The sequence below is a fragment of the Carya illinoinensis genome, chromosome 14 (genome assembly GCF_018687715.1).
Source record: "Carya illinoinensis cultivar Pawnee chromosome 14, C.illinoinensisPawnee_v1, whole genome shotgun sequence".
In the NCBI taxonomy this organism is placed as follows: domain Eukaryota; kingdom Viridiplantae; phylum Streptophyta; class Magnoliopsida; order Fagales; family Juglandaceae; genus Carya; species Carya illinoinensis.
The window spans coordinates 6896982-6918374 of NC_056765.1; the positions used below are offsets into that span (position 1 = coordinate 6896982).

General features: G+C 33.3%; 1 protein-coding gene and 1 long non-coding RNA gene across 2 annotated transcripts; one reads left to right on the top strand and one right to left on the bottom strand.

Annotated features, from left to right (window-relative positions):
* Positions 1-3926: 3926 nt before the first annotated feature.
* LOC122293955 (scopoletin glucosyltransferase-like) lies at positions 3927-12941 on the bottom strand. Its single transcript, XM_043102419.1, has 2 exons — positions 12740-12941; positions 3927-5635 (listed from the first exon to the last, which is right to left on the bottom strand). Exon 2 carries the CDS (start codon positions 5572-5574, stop codon positions 4108-4110), a length of 1467 nt encoding a protein of 488 aa, XP_042958353.1. The 5' UTR covers positions 5575-5635; positions 12740-12941; the 3' UTR covers positions 3927-4107.
* Positions 12942-13156: 215 nt separating this feature from the next.
* On the top strand, positions 13157-16207 carry LOC122294957. Its single transcript, XR_006237816.1, has 2 exons — positions 13157-14519; positions 16013-16207. It is a non-coding gene; the product is annotated as an uncharacterized LOC122294957 (long non-coding RNA).
* The last annotated feature ends 5186 nt before the right edge of the window (positions 16208-21393 follow it).

The following is a 21393-nucleotide window of genomic DNA, read 5'->3' on the forward strand; positions in this document are numbered from 1 at the left end:
ACATAATTAACATAACATACTTGCAACAGTGAACTTGACATGACATACATGTAATAGATGGCATATTTAACATTATGTACTTGCAATATATGACAGAATATCTTGTGTAACAGATGAAACTCAGGACATAATAAATTCTGTGTAACAGACAAATATGTGATAACTTGGCATGGCATGTCATATATGATAATACACATACATACATTGTAGGTCCTTTACTTAGCACACATACACAATAGACTGCTAGTAAGTTAAAAGCTAACTTACTTCGATCTCCGTGTTTCTTATAAAACCTCAAGCGCGATCACAAGGAACTGTAATTAGTGATTCTAAAAGTTAGAACTAAATAACTAATAATTTGAAATTTGGAAAATACTAACTTAAAGAGTAAAATTTCCATTTTACCCTCTACCCCTAACTTAAGGATTTTGCATGCTAATTCCAAAAGTCACCAAAATTTACATGCCTCATGTAAATTTTATCCTAAACTCAAATATCAATTTAGAAAAATTTAAAACTAATCACAACTATTAAAACTCCATAGGGCCGAAATTCTCATATGCTATTTCCATTGATTTTTGTTTCTAACTTGTTTTGATAAACCTCTTGATCTATGAATTATAAAGATGTGATCTTCAAACCAAACCTTCACATGATTTAAAAAGATGTCCTAAAACATATATAAGCATCTAGTTCAAGATCACATGGTTAAACATTAACCAAAACATAAATTGAGCGAAGAACATCCACACTTTGGCCTATCCAAACATCTCTTTGCATAATATTTCATATCTTTGAAACTAACATCAAATATCTTCAAAATAATATTCTAATATGTATATAAGAGGCTTAGGATCCTCCAATAAAATTATCAAATCCATTGGAATAGGTTTAAACCACCAAAGATTTAAACTTTCTCAAAACAGAAACTGTTTTTCCTCTTCCAGTTTCTAAGTTTCTAGATCTAAGAAAATATTTCATCAAAACCGTTAATCATGTAACAAATCCTCAACCAATAATCATATACACATGTTAACAATACTTCATAAAAATTTCGGACCAAGATACATCCATTAGCTTGGTCAAAAACTCCAAAATATAATATATTCTCCAGTTTATCTCCTAGAATGACTTTTCTAGAGTTTAAACACTATTTGACTGACCAAATGATTTTCAAATGGAACAAATAAGATATCCACGTAAACTAGACTAGAAAAGGAACAACTTGTATGAATGAGACTTTATGATTAAACAATTAAAAAAGCTTTAAAATGGGAGTACAAAAAAATATCTAAAAGCTGTCCGAGAGAGTATTTGGTATTCTTTCAATGAAAGGTGTAAAGGAAGATGATTTCATGGGGAGTGGCTGGATGTATTTATGCACAAAACATGGAAGAGGGTGAGGCTGAAGTGAGGGTTGAGTGTAGGTTTTTCTTACCCAATAATATTTACAAAAATCAGCTCAAGATATTTTTACCCAATAATATCCACAAAAATCAGCTTAAGATATTTTTATCCAATAACATCCACAAAAATCAGCTTAAGATATTTTTACCCAATAATATCCACGAAATTAGGTTAAGATATTTTTATCCAATAATATTAACAAAAATCAGCTCAAGATATTTTTATCCAATAATATCCACAAAAATCAGTTCAAGATATTTTTATCTAATAATATCCACAGTTTTGAACAGACGTTTCGTCTAAAAATATGAAAAAGAGTTATTGCGCCATAAGACCTTAAATAACCCACCGAGTCTAATGGCACAAACCATAATACATTTTGACACTTCTAATTATCTCCAATAATCAAAAACACACTTCTAATACCATAGTGAGTAATAACACTAACTATGTAGTTAGACTAAAACCTATACGATTAATGGATTCGTGAAAACTTATGGGGTCTTCACGAGATTCCTAAAACCAATAGAAATTCTACAATTAAATTTCTAGCGGGCTGTTACACCCATGTGCATATTATAATTGGTGGGGCGAATATTGTCTTAAGAAAAACGACATTTGTAACGCGTCTTGAAACAAACTTTCTATCATTATATTTTGTTTTTCCAGCCCCTTGTTGTTCCAACAGTTAAGCCAAAGAACCATCGGACTCCTCTGATGGGTTCCTAGTAAAACAGATGCTTACCATGACTCTGGTTGATAGTCACGTACCTTAAAATACCCATAAAAAAAAAAAAAAAAAAAACAACAACAACAAAAAAAACCGCCAAAGTATCAAAAGCTTTACGAAAAAATACCCATAAAAAAAAAAAACAAAACAAAAAAAACCGCCAAAGTATCAAAAGCTTTACGAAAAAAAGATTATTTCGTACCACATAGAACTCAAATAACATGGGTAAAAAGAAAGTAGTCTGAGAAGAGTTAAAGGAGCAAAATGTTTACAATTGTAAAAAGGGTAAGGTAGAATGCATTGTATATACATAGAAGGATTGACAATATTTGACATAGAAATACTTTTTAACACAAATAAATATAGTAAAATAAATTTATAAAATGATTTAATTTAATGTGGTAAATTGATTGTAAAATTATTTTCATTATAAATTAGATCTAATGTATTATATAAAGAGAAATTTTATTTATAGTCACGAGTGAGGGACTGCATGTGCTATTGATAAATGAGGATAAAAGGAAAAAAAATATTTTAAAAAAGATATTATTGTAATTTTAAATTTTTTTTAAATATAATTAGATGGACTTGTAGGAGCAATCTCTAAATTGAGATTGTATGTAGAATAACTGTTATGCAAAATTATGTAAGTCTATAAATTTAATTTTCTCATTATATTTTGTAGTCTTTCTAGCTAGTTAATGATTCGAATAGAAGAAAATGTATATGCATTATTGGCAGAGAAATGAAGGGGGGAAGAGCCATAACAGCATTACGAAGTACTTGCATAGATTCATTGTTCTTCCCAGTTTCAATGGGTCTATCGAAGGCATCTTCAATAATTTGCCGCAGTCGCTCTGCAGTAGAATATGACTAATTATCCAGTGACAAGCGGGGATGCAAGAGGAGACCAGCCTAGAGGACTTTCAGGGTTCTCTTTTGCCACGCGTCATATTCTTGTTGATCGGTGAAGTACTCTGGAAGCTTGAACCGCTGTAACAGCTCTAGTGGGACTACCACCGACTCGATTCACCTTCCAACCGCAAACAAAATTCCCCTGTAGTAAAATATCAGCTATAGATCCAAAATAATAGCTCAAGTCTGACATGGACGTGAAGATAAGGTAGGACATGGACGTGACCTTCAGAGATGCAATCATGCAAGTGATAAGGGTCCAAGAGGTTTCTAGGTGATGTCGACTTTTTGTTTATTTTCTTTGAAGGGAAATGATATTTATAATTATAATTAGGTAAGTGTCGTATAGTAATTTTAAAAAAATAAATTAATATAAAATTTATATGAAAAAATTTAATTTTTTAATCGTAAATTTTATTTTTTTTAAATATTTATTTATATATTTAATAATTATATGTAAGATTATTCTTTTTTTAATCATGCATCAACTTATAAACTTAAGTAATTTCTTGACCATAGATAAATGTTACGGATGAAAGGATAAAAATAAGAAAGAAACTTATTTTCTTTTTCTTTTTTAACCAAATTCATGATTTGGAGGCTGGAATTGAAGGTGCCGTAATTGAAGTCCAATCCATTTACAGAGGCATGTAGGTTTGGATTCAGCATTCCACTCTTGGTTCGTTAAATAGAGCAGAAAATTAAGCGAAAAAAAATGCAACATCATTGCATCCTTTGGAGAGTGGATTAAGAATATCATACATCTGGTTGAACCTTATGATCATAGTCTTGATCAAAGTACTTTGAAATATCGTTGAGTCGATTATTGAAGAAAGATGACTGATTTTATTTTATGAATAAGCACTCAATAGCGGAGAAATATCTTATAAAGATGAACAAGAGTTACGGAACAAAATCTAAAAAACAGGCTCTTAAAATTTAATAAAAGTACCTAACCCAAACTAGGAAGATAATTAAGATATTTCAACAAATCTTACCCATAGAATGGGCGACTAGAACAGTGAAAAAATCCATATCCATTCATTCCAACAGACTTAACTGTGGAGGGCCTTTAACTCTTCAATTAAAGCATTCAACTGGGAATAAGATGATCCACCTTCTTCAATGGCTCTCCTTGCCATCTCCCCAAGTTCTTTGGCTCTGCTTCTCATTTCCTTTGCTTCTTCACCTTCCATGATGTGCCTCACTGCCTTCTCTATTGCTTCCTTCTTTATAGGGTTATCATTCCCACTAAATTCAACACATTGCTGAGCACCAACAGGAACCCCAATCTTCAATACCTCAATCACTAACTTCTCGTTGAAAAATTGCTCAGCAAACAATGGCCATGTCACCATAGGCAGCCCAGCACTCACTCCTTCTAATCTCGAGTTCCACCCACAATGTGTCACAAATCCTCCCACTGCTTCATGATCCAAAATTAAAGCTTGGGGTGCCCAACCTCTTATAATCAGTCCCTTACCTTCCATTCTCTTCTCAAATCCCATGGGTAGCCAATCTTCATCTTCTTTTTCATTTTTGTCTTTCCTCACAACCCAGATGAATTGCTGCCCAGAAGCCTCAAGACCCATTGCAATCTCCATTAGCTGAGAATCACGGAAGTTAGACAAGCTTCCGAAACATATATAAACAACTGAATTAATATGCTTTGTGTTAAGCCAATTCATGCATTCATGTTTATCAATGGAGGATTCTTTTCCCCTTTGACCTTTGTCTTTAGCATCCTTGTTGCAGAGTGAAACTGGGCCTATATACCATGCCTTTCTTGCGCAAACCCTTGTGTAATGATTTGCATAAGCTGGCTCGAGCTCGTAGAAGCTGTTCAAAATAACCCCATAGCTCCTCACCTCGGATTCTACAACTTCTTTCATGAGGTCGGAAAAGAATGCTTTAACGTATTTGTTACCAGTGAAGTTTGGCAGTTTCATCCTTGTCAACATTATCTCTCCAGGAAAGTTAGGGATGACGAATGGTTCAGAATCAGATGAAACTTCCATTTGAGGCTTGTACTGTCCGATGCTCACCACTGCGGACGCAGAAAAAACACTGGTTACATTGAAAACAAGCACTGGGATACCAAATTTAGCGGCAGCATCAATTGTCCATGGAAAGACCATGTCAGCAACAATGCAATGAGGATGATCATGATTTTGCAGCAGCTGCTCGAGTGGTTGCCGGAGCATCTTATGGGAACTGGCGAAAGTGGCCATCTTTTCATCATGGGTAGTCTTGGAGTCAGTAGTCTCGCACCCTTCTGGGAGGCAGGCCTCTACTGCCGGGAACTCGATGGTTTGGATATCAATCTTGACGACGCTATTGCCGCAAGTTTTGGTTCTTTCAATCGTTTTAGCAACTATAGGGACGTTGAGCGGTGTGGTGATTATGGTTGCTTTGACACCTCGGGTTGTGAATAGCTTGGCTATGTCTAACATTGGTATCATATGGCCAGGGGCCATAAAGGGCAAGAAAAATACATGGAGCTGGCGGCTTGTGCTACCCATAGCAGATTTTGACTCAGTTTTAGAACAAGAACGAGTGGTGACGCTGATGAAGAAGGCAACACTACAACAAAAATAGGTTTTAGTGACAGATGAAACTGTCACAAGAAATGGAAAAAACGTCACGAAATATATTTGGTGACGGTTTTAGACCGTCACCACCACTGTCACGTAATGTGCGTCACGGATTACATTTGGTGACAGTTTACTGTACAAGCGTCACTAAAAATATTTTTAGTGACGGTTGGGGATGTGCCGTTTGAAGTAACGTTCGAACGTATTATTTTCTGTGACGGTTAGAATCTGTCACAGAATATAACGTTCGAACTTAAAATTACACGTTCGAACGTAAAAAAGACGAGCTGACATCCGAACGAGAAAAGGTAACGTTTGTTGATTATAGTTCGGACGTATAATGTAAACGTTCGAACGTTTATACGTGCGAACGTTACGTTCGAATCTCGATTCCAACGAAAATGAAATAATGTCCGAACGTTTGTATCATGACGTTCGGACGTTAATTCGAATGTTAAGAGAGTAGTGTTCGAACGTAAAATGTACGTTCGGATGTTTGGAACGTTAAACTTTTTTTACATTCGAACGTTTTTTTTAAACGTTCGAACGTTTTGTTACTATTTTGTATGGTTACGTTCGAACGTATTTTCGAACGTTTAATACTGTTGAAACGTATTTTATTTACATTCGAACGTACATATCAGAAATGCTAAACTCATCCACTTAATAAACAAACCAATTGTTTCATATTACAGTACATATTTCACAACCAATATTGTTTGAAACTGTTTTCAAATTAGATGTTAAAAACGTAATACAGAAATAAAATTCATTTCTTTTTCTTTCCTCGCCCAGCACGATTCTGTTGCAATGACATAACACGCTCCATTTGCAGCATCATCTCCCGCTGCACTTGCTGTTGGACCTCACTACGGATTCTTTCCTCCTGGTCTCTTTGTTGGTCCTGCAAACGCGTCTCTAAATGAGACTGTCGCTCTAAGAGGGACTCCAACTCTTGCTGTCTAGACCTCATATACTCATTCTCGCGTCGTGCAGCTTCTAAATCTTTGGTAAGATTATTAATTTGTGATGTCGATGAGGTTGAGGAAGATGAACCGGAATGCTTGAAAGATCGTCCCAAACCTCTTGCCATACTAGAGTTGGGCCCAAGCACCTGTGAAAAAATGTCCAAATCACTGTGAATTATCCCGATGTACTAATAATATTTATATTATTAATGATTGATAACACTTAGAAATTATTTATAAACTTATGTAATTCCTAAGTTATTATATTATATGTCATTTATCAGCTATATAATATATAACACTACTATAAAATATCTTATAATTACTATTATAAGTTACTGATAACACTTATATTTTATTTGTTATTATATAGCATAAAATAACAAATTTTACTTATTTATTTCATATTTAATATAATATATAGCAAATTAGATTATAATTACTAGTTATACTATATATTGATAACACTTAATTGTTATAAGTTATTATATAATATGTACCAATTATTGCCAAAATTATTATAATTTTTATAATAATTTTTATAATTAAATAAGTAATTATTATTATAATTACTTATCTATTTCTTAGTAATCATTTTTTAATACTATACATTACATGATAATTATTATTATGGATTAATACTAATATACCCTATACTATATATTATTAGATAAAATATTTAGGATCATCAAGCTATTAGATTTTTAGGAATTATTATTTTATAATACTTATTTATATTATAATTTTAGTAATTCGATTTTTCTGCTATATACTATATAGTTATGCCTTATAATTGACACTTAGTAATATATGATAATTTATTATATTAGTTATTTAACTAATTATATATATAATAGTTTTAATTGTAATATTATAATTTATAATTATGGTTATTAATAATTCATCTCCATAATTTTTATTCTTACACAAATAATCACACTATTTATCTAACAAATAAATTGTTATATATATTCTTTTATCACAACAAATTACTAAAATAGACACATAAACTAACAAATAATTATTATTCAAAAACATACACTATACTAAAACATTATCACATTAAGAATAAACATATTCAATAACAATAATTTTTCTTTTTAATTCATCCAAACAACACAATCTATATCACAAATTAAATCCACAATAAAATGTAACAATATAGTTTAGTATATATACCTTGTGCTTTAAATAAATTCTTCTTCAAAAATCACAACTTCTCAACAATTCACAACAAATGATCCTTCAAAAAATACACAATACTAGTTAGTTAAATATATATGAAATAAAACATTGAAATTATCATGTATATTACAAATAAAAAATGAGAAATATTATTTACCTTAATGCTTAAAACAATATTTCTAGAAAACTCTCTCTCACTATAACCCTCCACTTCTTCTTCACTTCTTCTCTTCTCTTCCCAGCTCCCTCTCTCTAAAACTCTCTCAGTCTCTCACTCTAACACGCACGGAGGAAAGCAGAAATGAATCTGCTTTCCCGTGCGTGAAAGTTTTATTTTCTGCTTGTTATGCAATTAACGTTCGGACGTTCATTAAAGTACGTTCGAACGTTTCATTTTACGTGCGAACGTTTAAGCATAAACGTCCGAACGTACAATAGTCCCGCCCACAAAATATATAATACGTTCGCACGTATTATTGTCATTCCTACGTATTCGTCAGTAACATTCGAACGTTTATATAGTACGTTCGAACGTACTGTGGAAATTTGGTTTAAGCGGGAAATTTCCCTCCGAATTTATTATAACGTCCGAACGTTTCACATGAACGTTCGAACGTAAAAATTATTATTTACATATTAAAATTTAGTATATTCCTCATAATATATTTATATATTAAATTATAAATTATAAAATATTAATTAATAAATAATTTGTACCAATTATAATATATATAACATAAGTATAATATAAGAACGTACTACATATATATTATAACCTTATATTAACTAATAATATAAAATATATATTATATTATAACTATAATATAATAAGTATATTATATATTATAGTTATAACAAGTATATTATAATATATTATATAGTACAAAAATTGTATATTATCCTAGTAATTAGTATAGTATACTTTAATATAGTATATCTAATAACTATATTAAAGTAATATAGTTATTAGATAATATAGTATAAATATTATATAATATATTATCTATATTATAGTCTATAATATAGTATTATTATTTATATAATATATTATCTATATTGTAGTCTATAATATAGTATAAGTAGTATATAGTATGTTAAACATACGTAATAACTATATAATATCGTATAATATTATATATAGTAAATATATAATAGATATAATATAGTACTAGTACTATGTTATATATACTACTTGTATATAATATAGTATATATACTACAAATATCGTAATATATAGTATACTATACATTACTATACATATATATATACTATATATATTATATACTATATATTACTATAGTTAATATATTACTATATATTATATAGTAGTATATAATGTTAATATATATAGTACATACTATAGTTATTATATAGATACTATAGTATATTAACTATAGTATTGGATAAATAAATAACTATATAATACTACTATATAATATATACTATATAATATTAACATTATATACTACTATATAATATATACTATATATATAAACATATTAAATAGTATTAAATATATATATATTAATATTATTACAATAATATATACAATAATATTATATAAGTATACACTAGATATAATATAATATATTAGTATATATAATATAATATATTAGTATATATAATATAATATATCATAACATACGTATATATACTATATCTATATACGTATATAATATAGTATACTATATTACTATATACTATATAATATAGGTTTCAATAATACGTATATAACACTATATACGTATTAAAACTACATACTATATAACAGTATATAGTATACACTATATAGTATATAGTGTAATATACTATATACTATATAGTATACACTATATACACGTACAACAGTATATAGTATACGCTATATACACTATTAACACTATATACTATATAATATACGTATATTATACGTATATAATATTATACATTATATGATATATAATATTACCTATCATATTATATAGTAATATATAGGTAATATAATATATATTATAATAATATATTATATAATATATATAATATAATATATAGTATAAAAACGTTCGAATGTTATAACTAAAACGTTCGGACGTTTTGATTGACGTCCGAACATATACGTTATACGTTCGCATGTTAACACAACGTCCGAACGTAAAAGTTATACGTTCGCACGTTTGATTCAACGTCCGAACGTAATCTACATAACGTTCGCATGTACATTTAACGTTCGAACGTTAATTAATTAACGTTCGAACGTTAACTGTATATAAGGCCAGGCACGACGGTTTCCAGGCCGTAACTTGTACGAAACCGGCCACCGAACTCAAACTCTCTCTTCCTCTCCGCCACGCAAGCCGCCGCAACCGTCGCCATCCTCCACCGCAACCGTCACTAAAAGGTAATGTGCCCTCTCCCTCTTCTATTTCCTTGCTTTTAATCGGTGGGTTTCAAAAATTCGAAACCCACCGTACCCGGTTATAAAACTTGCATTTTCGGCCACCATTCGCAGTAAATTGATAAAATAGGACCGTAGAAACATTCCCCACTGTATATAAATGCTTATTTTGGTTGTTTGTGGCTTCGAAACATGCGTTTCGAAGCTTTCGGTAATGGCTGAGTCGACTCAGCGATTACGTGTCGTAACGTTCGGACGTCACGACACAACGTCCGAACGTGCGACCTTTGGTATTCTTTACGTTCGCACGTTATATTGTAACGTGCGAACGTATTAGTTTCACGTGCGAACGTTTTTATCCAACGCTTTAACAGAACGTTGGATAAAAACGTTCGAACGTAAACCGTTGGTATTCTTCGGCTAGTAAGAATGTCCGAACGTATGACGGTTCAAATTCATTACGTCCGAACGTTTAGATAATACGTCCGGACGTAATGAACTCATTCGCACGTTTTTATCGAACGTTTGAATGAAACGTTCGATAAAAACGTCCTGTACGTATCATCTTTTTGTCGAACGTATCCTGACTAACGTGCGAACGTTCCTTCAATAACGTTCGAACGTTTCCTGTTAAAATATTTTTATATTGTTCCTTTTAAGTATTATTATTTTATATATTGAAAAAGTGAAATTATTTCAAAGTTTTACTGGCGAAATTATGTAAATTTATAATAGATGATATTTTAATTTTCTGTATAATCCATATATGTCATAATACGTATGTATCTGTGATTATAATCATTTTTTTTAAATGTTACAATTTATATATTTTTTTTAATTTTCAGGATATGGCTCAGTATATGACGACAAGGAAGCGAGGGAGGGATGGAGGCAATCCGGACATTGCTCGACTGGGGGCACGAACTGTTATGGGGGAACGAGAAATTCTCATTAATGAGTTTGATGAGCTCAGCTGGGAGCAGAAGACGCTGAGAGACGTCTTCGTCACCAGAGGCTGGGGCCCCATATGCACATTGAGGGGAAAGATTTACCCCACAATGGTTCGAGAGTTTTACATTGGGATGGCCACCATGCCTAACGATGCATCATCCCATACTCTCAGTGTACGCGGTGTACAGTTTCAGTTCTCGGCAGATGTTCTCGCTGACTTACTCCAGATTCCGCGTATACTACCTGAGTCGACAGCTGCTCAGGCTGATGACATAGCAGCTGCATTTTCCCCGGGCATATTCGAGGCAGATCCAGCCGCTTCTGCTTCATCTTCGGGCCCTGTTGAGTTTATGCCCAGTCATGAAGAAGATCGACCCGAGGGCGATCCTATTGCTGCTGAGGTTGGTGACGATGAGCGGGACCAGGATTTCTACATCCTCACTGGCACGGACCGCACAAAGCTCGATAGGCCGAACTCCTTCAGCCAGAATCAGCTGCTGCCTTTCTTTCGCATGTTGCACATTTTTGTTGCAACAAATGTAGACCCGGTGGCACATAAGAGCACATTCAGTCGGGCTCGTGCACAGTTCCTGATTGGCTTGGCACGTGGTGAGCCCATTGACTTGCCCCTTGTTATATTTGAGCGGATCCGTTACGAGGCCAGCATCGTTACCACGGATAATCTCCCGTACGGAGTCATCATCAGCCGCTTATTACTAGCCCGGGGAGTGCCACTCCAGGCGGAGGAGATGGTGATAAACCAGATGAGCCCTATCGACATAACCACACACCGCCGGAGCATTGCACAGGGGAGAGGCTCAGCTCGGCGTCAGTCTGGTCCTACGCCAGATCTTGTTCCCCCGACTGAGTCTGGGGCCGATGTTGCTCGCCCGTCGGCGAGTACTAGTCAGCAGCCGGGAGTTACATCTGCTGGGGATGTGCGACCTGCTTGGGTTGATACAATGATGACAGATATGAAGGCGCATATAGACCGACAGATCGATAGACAGATTGCACATATAGATCAGGCTGTCGCACATCTTGCACATCATGTAGATGTGCTAAACAATAAGGTTGAGACATTGACTGAGGAGTTTCGATCTTTTGTAAACCAGCAGTTCTGAAAGTGATTTGTAAAAATTTATCATTCGAACGTTTTTTATTTTCGACATATGTAATGGACACAAATATTTAATGTATGTATTGTGTAGCTTAATTTCTACTCTTAATTTTTTTTAATATAACGTTACTCAACCTTACTATTAAAAAAATATATATTATGGTTAATTTATGTAATTTAACATATAACGTTCGAACTTTATCACATTAACGTTCGAACATTAGCGCTAATATATTCACGTTCGCACGTAATAAGTTAAAACGTTCGAACGTTCGCGCTAAATTTTTTTACGTTCGCACGTAAATATACATAACATTCGAACGTTACTGTGACGTGCGAACGTATTATGTAAAACGTCCGAACGTTTTGAAATTCTTGCCCAACATTTAGTGACAGTTCTCACAAACCGTCACAATAAATACCTTTTAGTCACAGTTTAGAAACCGTCACTATTTATAATCTGTCACTAAAAGCCATATTTGTTGTAGTGCAACAAGGAGAGTTGGGAACGCAGAGAGTTTGCTAGGTAGGTTGTGTTGCAACGTGCACTATGTTTGGCTCATGTCCAATAATATATAATATAAATATTTAATTTTATTATTTTTTTATAATTTAAATTTTTAGAATAATATGTAAAATATGCATATATTATATTATAATAATTATATTTAAAGGTTTTTATACCACACACCTGCATGCATGTGGCATAATTTGATTTAGAGGAGAAATTTTAAAATCTCAATCTTACAAATCAAATTATATTGTGTGGATGGTACATGGGTTGTATTATATAATTAGTTAAATTATATATATTATATAATTATATTTATAAATAATATATATTATTAAGATTTCTGAAAAGTAAATTTATAAATTAAAATAATTTTATATAATATATTAATTATTTTACAATTTGACGTATTATATATGTTAAGTTATATTAATACTTAAATTTTGTTATATAAAACGATATATCCATGACCCCTTTGTGCTTTTGATGATAGAATTAAAAATATTGAAAAGTTTCATTTAGAAGTCAGCATGAAGAACAACCTTCTCTACTAACACGTTAAATTAAAAATATTTAAACTTAATTTCTAAGTCACTTATGCCATATTAATGGTATGTGGAGTTTTTCAACACCAACTTAAAACTTGAATATATAATTCCAAAATTATAGATCAATTTAATATATATTTTGACGTGTAAATGGTGATTGCCCTTTTGATTTAGAAGTATGTTTTTGGCCATTATCATAATCGACTTATGTTCTGATCGACTTACGTTCTGACCCTCTTAAGTTTAAGGTTCAAGTCTTTCTTCAATACAAATAATCTCTAAGAGCTTTTGAATCAGAAAGTTGTTTCCTTGAATTATTAGAAGTACACTTATGAGAGACTGTACACTATCAAGATTAGTTACAAAAAGAAAAATATCTAGTGTTGGAACTAATGTGGTCCCCAATGGATTCGTATTGATTGAAAGATTCAGACTTACAAAAGCTGTCTTCTCCTAATATATATATACACAAGAGCTAAGACAGTAAACTAAATTGTTTCTTTTTAACATTTATAAATCCAACCCATGATTTGTTTTTGAAAGATTGTTTTTTTTTAACATTTTTTTTTAAACAGATTAGGATTACAACTCTAGAGTCCCTTTTCACTTTAAAAACTCTTAAACCCACCTTTATACATCTTTTATTGCACGTCTCTCATACACTTCCCAAACCATGCACGTTCCTTTTACCACAGCCCCTACAGTCACGGCAGATATATATTCACGGCAACAACCCCCATTATTTATGGAACACATAAACGTTAGATTCCGTATTCATCTCCTTTCTCTAGACTAGGGTTTCCGCCACACCACCTTAAGGTAGCCATTGCTCAGTTCACGCACGGAACCTCAGCCACCCCATCCACGGAAGCCACCCCAAACCGTTGACACCCTGTGCCGTGAACCCCATGCATGCTGCCATCGGTAGTCCAAAAGGCCCTGTTTTTCCTCACGAAAAACAGAGCAACCCGAATGTCTCCTCCCTTCACCACCAAGGACCCACCACGACTCCGACGCTACCCAGCTCTACCCACCATGACGGTTGCAACTCATCCTTTCATGCACGTCGCAAACCGCCCAGTCTGGTCAGCAACCGTAAGCCAGTCACCACCACGTCCTCTATTTCCTCTCTCACTCTCTCGTCAGCGCTCAGCCTCTCATCTTGCCGGCACTACCACCTCAGCCTCCTAGATCCGTCGATACACCTTCTCTCACGGTGAGTTTCCCGTCACACGCGTAGCTGAGTCCAGTGTTTATGCTTCCCTGCAAATTAAGGTGGTGTTGCTCTTTATGTAAAGTTAGTAAAGATTAGATATAGGGTATTACGATTTTAACCTCAATTTTAAAATATGGTGTTTTAAGGATTTATTTCAGTAGGTTTGTTTTTTTTTTATATTTTTTTTAGTGTATTACGTTAAGTTATTTTGAAGTAAAATATTTTTAGGTTGAGTTTGGGTTCTAAATTATTTTTGGGTGAGGTAATATTTTTTATTTCAGTGACTTTTCATTTTTTAAATGGGCTGGGTTCTAATTTTTTTAAAATAAACTTGTGAATAAGTGGGAATTAGGTTAAGTAAATATTAAGTGGACATCAATGAAGTTGGGAAGTGATGATATTTTAGGGTTAAAAGAATTTTTAGGTTTTTGAGGAATTAAAATAGCTATTTCAAGGTAAATATGAGGTATTTGCTCAATTCGAAATTTATTCAAATTACCTGAATTTTTATAGGTGATGATTGATATTCATTCAGTACTGTTGTAGAGAAATTTTGAGAAGTTAAGAAATTCAGGTAAATGAGGTTCCTATACAAGACTTTGTATAAAAAATATGGAATGAGGTTGATTTTGAAATTATGCATGTTTGTTTTTGAAAAGAAATCTAAAAACAACCTCAATTATATGTTCTGCATATGCATAACATCAGTATAAGAGAAAGTATTTTTTTGTCATGATTGGTGTAGACATGAACTTATTTTGTGTATTTTATTTTCTGAATTGTGCAAAAAGAGTGAATATGAAATTTATGAAAATTTGTGCATGTGATGTGAAGATGTTCTGAATATGTTTTTTAATATGTGTAATGATTTCGATTTATTTCAGTACCCTGTTTTGATATAATATGGCATCTAAAAAACCTTTGGCATAACTTTCTGAATCTGTTCTAACTCTAATTTTGGTTCTGATATGGTGATTCCGATTTGGTTTTGCTATGATATTGGCCCTGTCACGGGTTACAATAGTGATCTCTGGTCCTGTCACGGGATATAATAGTGACCTTTGGCCCTATCACGGGATATAATAGTGATCTTTGGCCCTAGCATGGGATATAATAGTGACCTTTGACCCTGAGATATAATAGTGATCTTTGGCCCTATCACGGGATATAATAGTGACTTCTGGCCCTATCACGGGATATAATGGTGGTCTCTGCTCTAAGTGCAATCGCTTTGGTAACATGGTGATTTATATTCTGCTTAGCTTTTCGCAAAATGCACAACCCTACCACGGGAGTTAAACATGGTCTCTGTTATGATATGATGCTATGATATAATAAGATGATGATGTACAGTATTATGATTTGCATATTAAAATTGAAATGTTTTGTTCTGCATTCTGAAGTCTGTAAATACTCATATTTACACACTAGTATATATTCTTTGTTTACTGAGTTGTTGATAACTCATCCTTTATCTCTACAATATTCTTCAGATGATTTTAGAATAGATCAGCCAAGGATCAGGATTATGGAGCTTGGGTGAGATGATTATTTAAGTATAATGGATTACTCATAGAAGATCTCTGAGGTTTGGCAGATTTTATTAAGAGATTTTGATATATTCTGATGATTTTAAAATTTGGAGTTTGTAAATTTTTTAATAAAATGTAAGTTTTAAGTTACAGGAAGTAACTATCCAATCCCTACGGGACCAAAGCATTATATTTCTTCTTAAATTTTTTTTTTTTTTTGAAGGCAAATTTCTTCTTAATTATTACAGGAGAAATGAAATGATTTTTGAAGCCATAATTTGTACCTAATTTTTTTTTATATATATATAATACTACAATTGAGGTTTTAAAGAAATTTTTTCTTGCTTAATGAAATCTAAAGGATAAAAGTTTTCAACTATTTTTTTTATACAAAATGTCAATGTTTTAATTTACTTTAGATTCTATATTAAGAAGTTTGGTATATTATAATCAAGAAGTTTAGAGTCCATATTTATAAATTTTTTATTCTGATGCATTTAATTTTAATTTTAATATTTTTCAGAATTTATCGAAAGAATTGTTAGGGTTAAAGAATTAATTTTGAAGGGACCATGTTATAGTAAATACATAATATATAAAACTTAAATTTTAAAACAAATCGATGGCCATAAATGATCCCAAAAGGATTCGAGTTTATTTGAAATGATGCATGTCTTTAATCACAAGCTGCAGATGTTGGCATTTTAATTTTACATCACAACACTTGATCAGTAATACATTCAGTTTCAAAATTACAATGATACACAATAGAATTACAATTTTACATGCTTCTCATCCAGCAATATTCCACACTCCATTCCCTTGATTTTCCTTCCCGTGGAAACAAATGAAACCTATATATTTTGTATTCCACCATTCCTCAAACTAGATAAAAAAATATCTTGTTCAATTACTTGATACATAATGCTTGCTTATCATTCAATCCAACTTGATTACCCTATGCAAGTTCCTAAGAATGCTATCCCTACTATAACCAAAATTCTTCTACTTACATCTGATGAGGACGGTGCACCAGAGAACTTGACTCTGTGAGCCTGATCACTGCAGACAAGAAACAAACAAATAAAATTATTGGTTAAGGTGATGGAAGGTGTTTGTTTGTATGAATTGTATATTCATGATGGTATATTTGGAAGATTTATGGAAAATTAACTCAAAGAAATGATGGAAAGCAACTTTTCAGTGTATATATATAGATTATTGTGAAAGCATTTTGATTTCCATTGCATAAATATAGTATAATAATCAAACTGACAAGGTGTAGTTGTGTTTGCCTTCTTACTTTTGTAACGATGAAAGTAAGCCGCAATATATAGTATTGTCAGGCAAAGGAACTTCAGTGCCATCATTCTCTGGGTTTACTACATTCACATAAACTTCTTGCCCCAGATACCATGAATTAAGATTCTCTGCACGAAGGTTCCAAAGGCCGGCATTGTCAAGAGAAATTAAAATGGCTGTCCAAGCTCCAGGAAAGACCTGCTCTCAAGAAGAAATAAGAGTTTATCAACAATATATTTCATTGTTTTTTCCCTTTTGTTTTCTTTTTTGTGTTTCGATCTTTTTGTTTCTTGGATACAAATAATCTCTAAGAGCTTTCGAATCAGGGAGTTGTTTTTTTTTTGAATTACTAGAGGTACACTTGTGAGAAAGTCTTTGTCAAGGGCTTGTGCACTATCAGAATTAGTCGGGATACTGCTTCGGACACTTGGTGCCAGAAAAAAATGTTCTACTTTCCTATTCCCATGTAATAATATGGGTCATGCTATTGGAAATTTAATATGTGATGATATATTTTGAATAGTAATGAAATTTTTGAGTTAAGATAAAATGAAATTGTTTATAAAAAAAAATGTGTTTAGATAGTGGGATGAGATAAAATAGTTTTTAATTTTTGGGATTTGAAAAAGTAGTGGGTCTTACTATTTAATTTTTGGAATTGGTGACTTAATGTTCTACTATTCATGACTGTTCACATACTGTTCATGCACTGTTCATGTCAGATTTTTACTGTTTATATACTGTTTATTTAAGGAAATGTTTTTAAAATTTAGAGATAAAATATAACATATTTAAATAGGAAAAACTAATATATGGCCCCCCTAATTTCCTAGCACGATCCCTCTCAGTCCTCTACCACACAAACACTTTGGAAGACTCCATCTTCTTATATGTCATGCATGACGTTTGAACTGTACGTATGTTCTAAATCCACTGCTTCTCTCACTCAGATGAAGTTGGAAGGGTATCATCAAGAAGAGTTGGCACGTAGGTATCATAGATGTACTGTGTGATGTGCGTCGTGATAATAAGTGATGTAGAGAAGGGAGTACGCATGGTGCGTACTCCATGTTGTGTAGAGATGCACTGTGAGGCTTGCATCGTAGTAATGTGTGTTGAAGTGTGGATGGAAGAGAGTTCATGTGAGTGTACTCTGTGCTATGTCGTGATACACTGGGCAGTGTGTCACGAAGGGTTGGATGACTTAACTGAGAGGTGTAGAGTGTGTGAGCAGTGTCGGGAACTGTGTAACAGTGTCCCGAAATAGTTGTGACATGGCCTGAAGTCCGAGGTGACGGGTGTCGCCTTGTGGTTGACTTATGGCTAAGAGTATGTGTGAAGTGATAGAAAAGTATCAAAGAGTGCAACGGAAGCATGATGGACGTCGTGACGTGACTTGGTATTGGATCTCAAGCTACGTGAAGTGAAAAAGGTGCATTTGTATATGCAATTCTCTCGACAAGTGTCAGGATGAACTTGTACAGGGCCGGGAAGTAGGAAGAATCCTATCAACCAGGTCTGAGCAAGTTGGTATCGGAGTATGAAGTTTGTTTATATAAGCGGGTGTTCATTGGACTATAAGTTGGTCTTAGGTGATAAAAGGGATAAGATACATGTGCCTCTGGCGAGACACGTGTACCGGACATGTTTACCATATGTAATGGATACTCTGTTCTCAGCATGGTTACATGGCTTTTTAGCCCCAGAGTTGGCTTGAATTCATGTAGCCTATCTGGATGGGAATGAGGATTTAGTATAGGCTAAGATGCATGAAGGTAGTGACGAGTATATTGTCTAAGGTTAGAACGCGTGACTCTGTCGATCGAAATCATGTGTCGGAATGTGAAAGTAGAAAAATGAGATGGAGGTCTTAGTATCTTAACCCTAAGGTGAATCACAAAAGTTCACTTTAAGGAATAAGACCCTGAAGGTTTTAGCATAGTAAATGGCCCGTAAGAGCCCAGTGATAAATGAAGAGTGTTTCAAGTGAAACATAGTTCTATTTTTTAGTATGGTTGCTTATGCATTAGATAGAAAATGACGTAAGATTATGTGTATGCATGTAGGTTGCCATCTGACACGCACACGAATGGACTGCATGGAATGAGTATGGCAGAAGTCCAAGTAAGTATTGCGTTCAAACTCTTCTAGAGTTTTTCCTAAATAAAAGAAGAAGAAAACAAAAGCTTTTTCTCTAAAAGGAAGATGAGACTTTTCTCTACGAGACATGCTTTACGAAAAAGAAAATGAAGCATAAGTTTCAAGTATAAGTATGTAGCGGCCCTCCTTGGCAGCCCCTTTTTACGCACCCAAAGTACGTATATGTATGCATGTGAATAGATACTATAAGCGATACGTATTGTATGTATGTTCACGAAAGGAAACGAAAGGAAGCTTTAAAAGACATGTGAACCGACATTTTCAAACGAAAAGAAAGAAAACTATATTTTTAAAGGGACTTTTTAAAAAAAAAGGGAGGAAAACTATTTTCTTTTAAAATGAATTTTTATGAATGAAATGAACTAAAGAACTGTAAAAGACTGAAATGAATGAATGGACTGTAAATGACTGAACAGACTATAAAGGAAGGAAATGACTGTAAAGGAATGAATGGACTGAATGTATAATGTATGAAGATACGTAACGGCCACATGATTGAAAAAGGAAAAAGGTACCAAATGAATGGACTTGGCAGATTGCAATGTCGGGTAAGTAGTACTGGTAGTGCACCCAATGCTGCACCCTGACAAAATGGATTCCCAACCCGTGGCCATAGGCAAAATCAGGGCAAAAGACTGCTAACCTTAGCACACGGGGTGCAACAGCGTGCAACGGCCAATGAAAGTGATAAGCAAAGAACGTATCCATGTTAAGAAAGAATACATGTATGTATGAAAAAACGAATGCACGAATGTAGGTAAGAAAAGATTAATGCATTAATGGATGTATGTATGAAAATATATATGCATGAAAAGACTCTTTAAGAAATGAAGGCAGCGATGCATGGGGAACTATCTTAAAGAAGAAAACGTTTTTAAAGAAAAACCCCACCTCACAACGTTTTTAAAACAAACTGCATGTCCATGCATGATAAGTACGATATGTATGTATGGAGTGATGAATGCATGACTGAAAACCTATGTTATTATATTTTAACTGTATAAACTAATGCTTACGAGTCATCGACTCATTTTTATTTTTATGTGTGTCCTCCCAGGGATAAGATGAGCATGGCAGGTCAGGACGGGCACAACCTAAGGGGAAGAGCACGAAGGCCTAGGCAATATATTTTGTACGATAAACTTTAATTATAAAATTTAATGTTTTCCTCTGTAATCTTTTAATTAAGAAAATGAATTTTATTTATAACATGGAGTCTTTTGTATCCTAGCACGAAAGGAAAAGAAATTTTAAAAGGAACCATAATTCCTGTCGATTTTTATTAAAATTATTTTGAAAAGGACCCACCACAAGGACGGGTGTTACACCCTAGGTCAGCATCTCTCTAATGTTCTAAATCTTGTTCATACAAGTAAATAGGTCGTGCAACCACCAAGCATATATGTAAAAAGGTGGGAGTACATATACCAAATCTCTCCCAGAGAAGACCAGCATAGTAACATCCCCAAAGTGTCTGGTCATGTCCTAGACTCATTTGATCGCATCAGATCAAACATTTTCGAACCCTCTCAAGTTCAAAAAACTCAGAACAATGCTGGACTACCTCCAAATCATTTCAATGTGTTCACAACCTTAGTCGCTACCAATATGTAGCGTCATAGTTTGGGGTCAGCAAACACTATCGAAGAATCTTTCCTTTGCACTCATATCATTCAACTTTGATCGAACCGCTTTCCTAGCAATGCCTTTTAAGACCGTATCAATCATGGCCATAGACAACATGCTAAAGTAGCAGACATCATAACCTCCATCTCGTGATATAGTCAAAAGTAAAGGACACTTAAAAAAATGAGACTCACACAATGAGAAAGAGGGGAACCATTTACTCACTTACTCATTTGGTCGAATAAGCACATGTA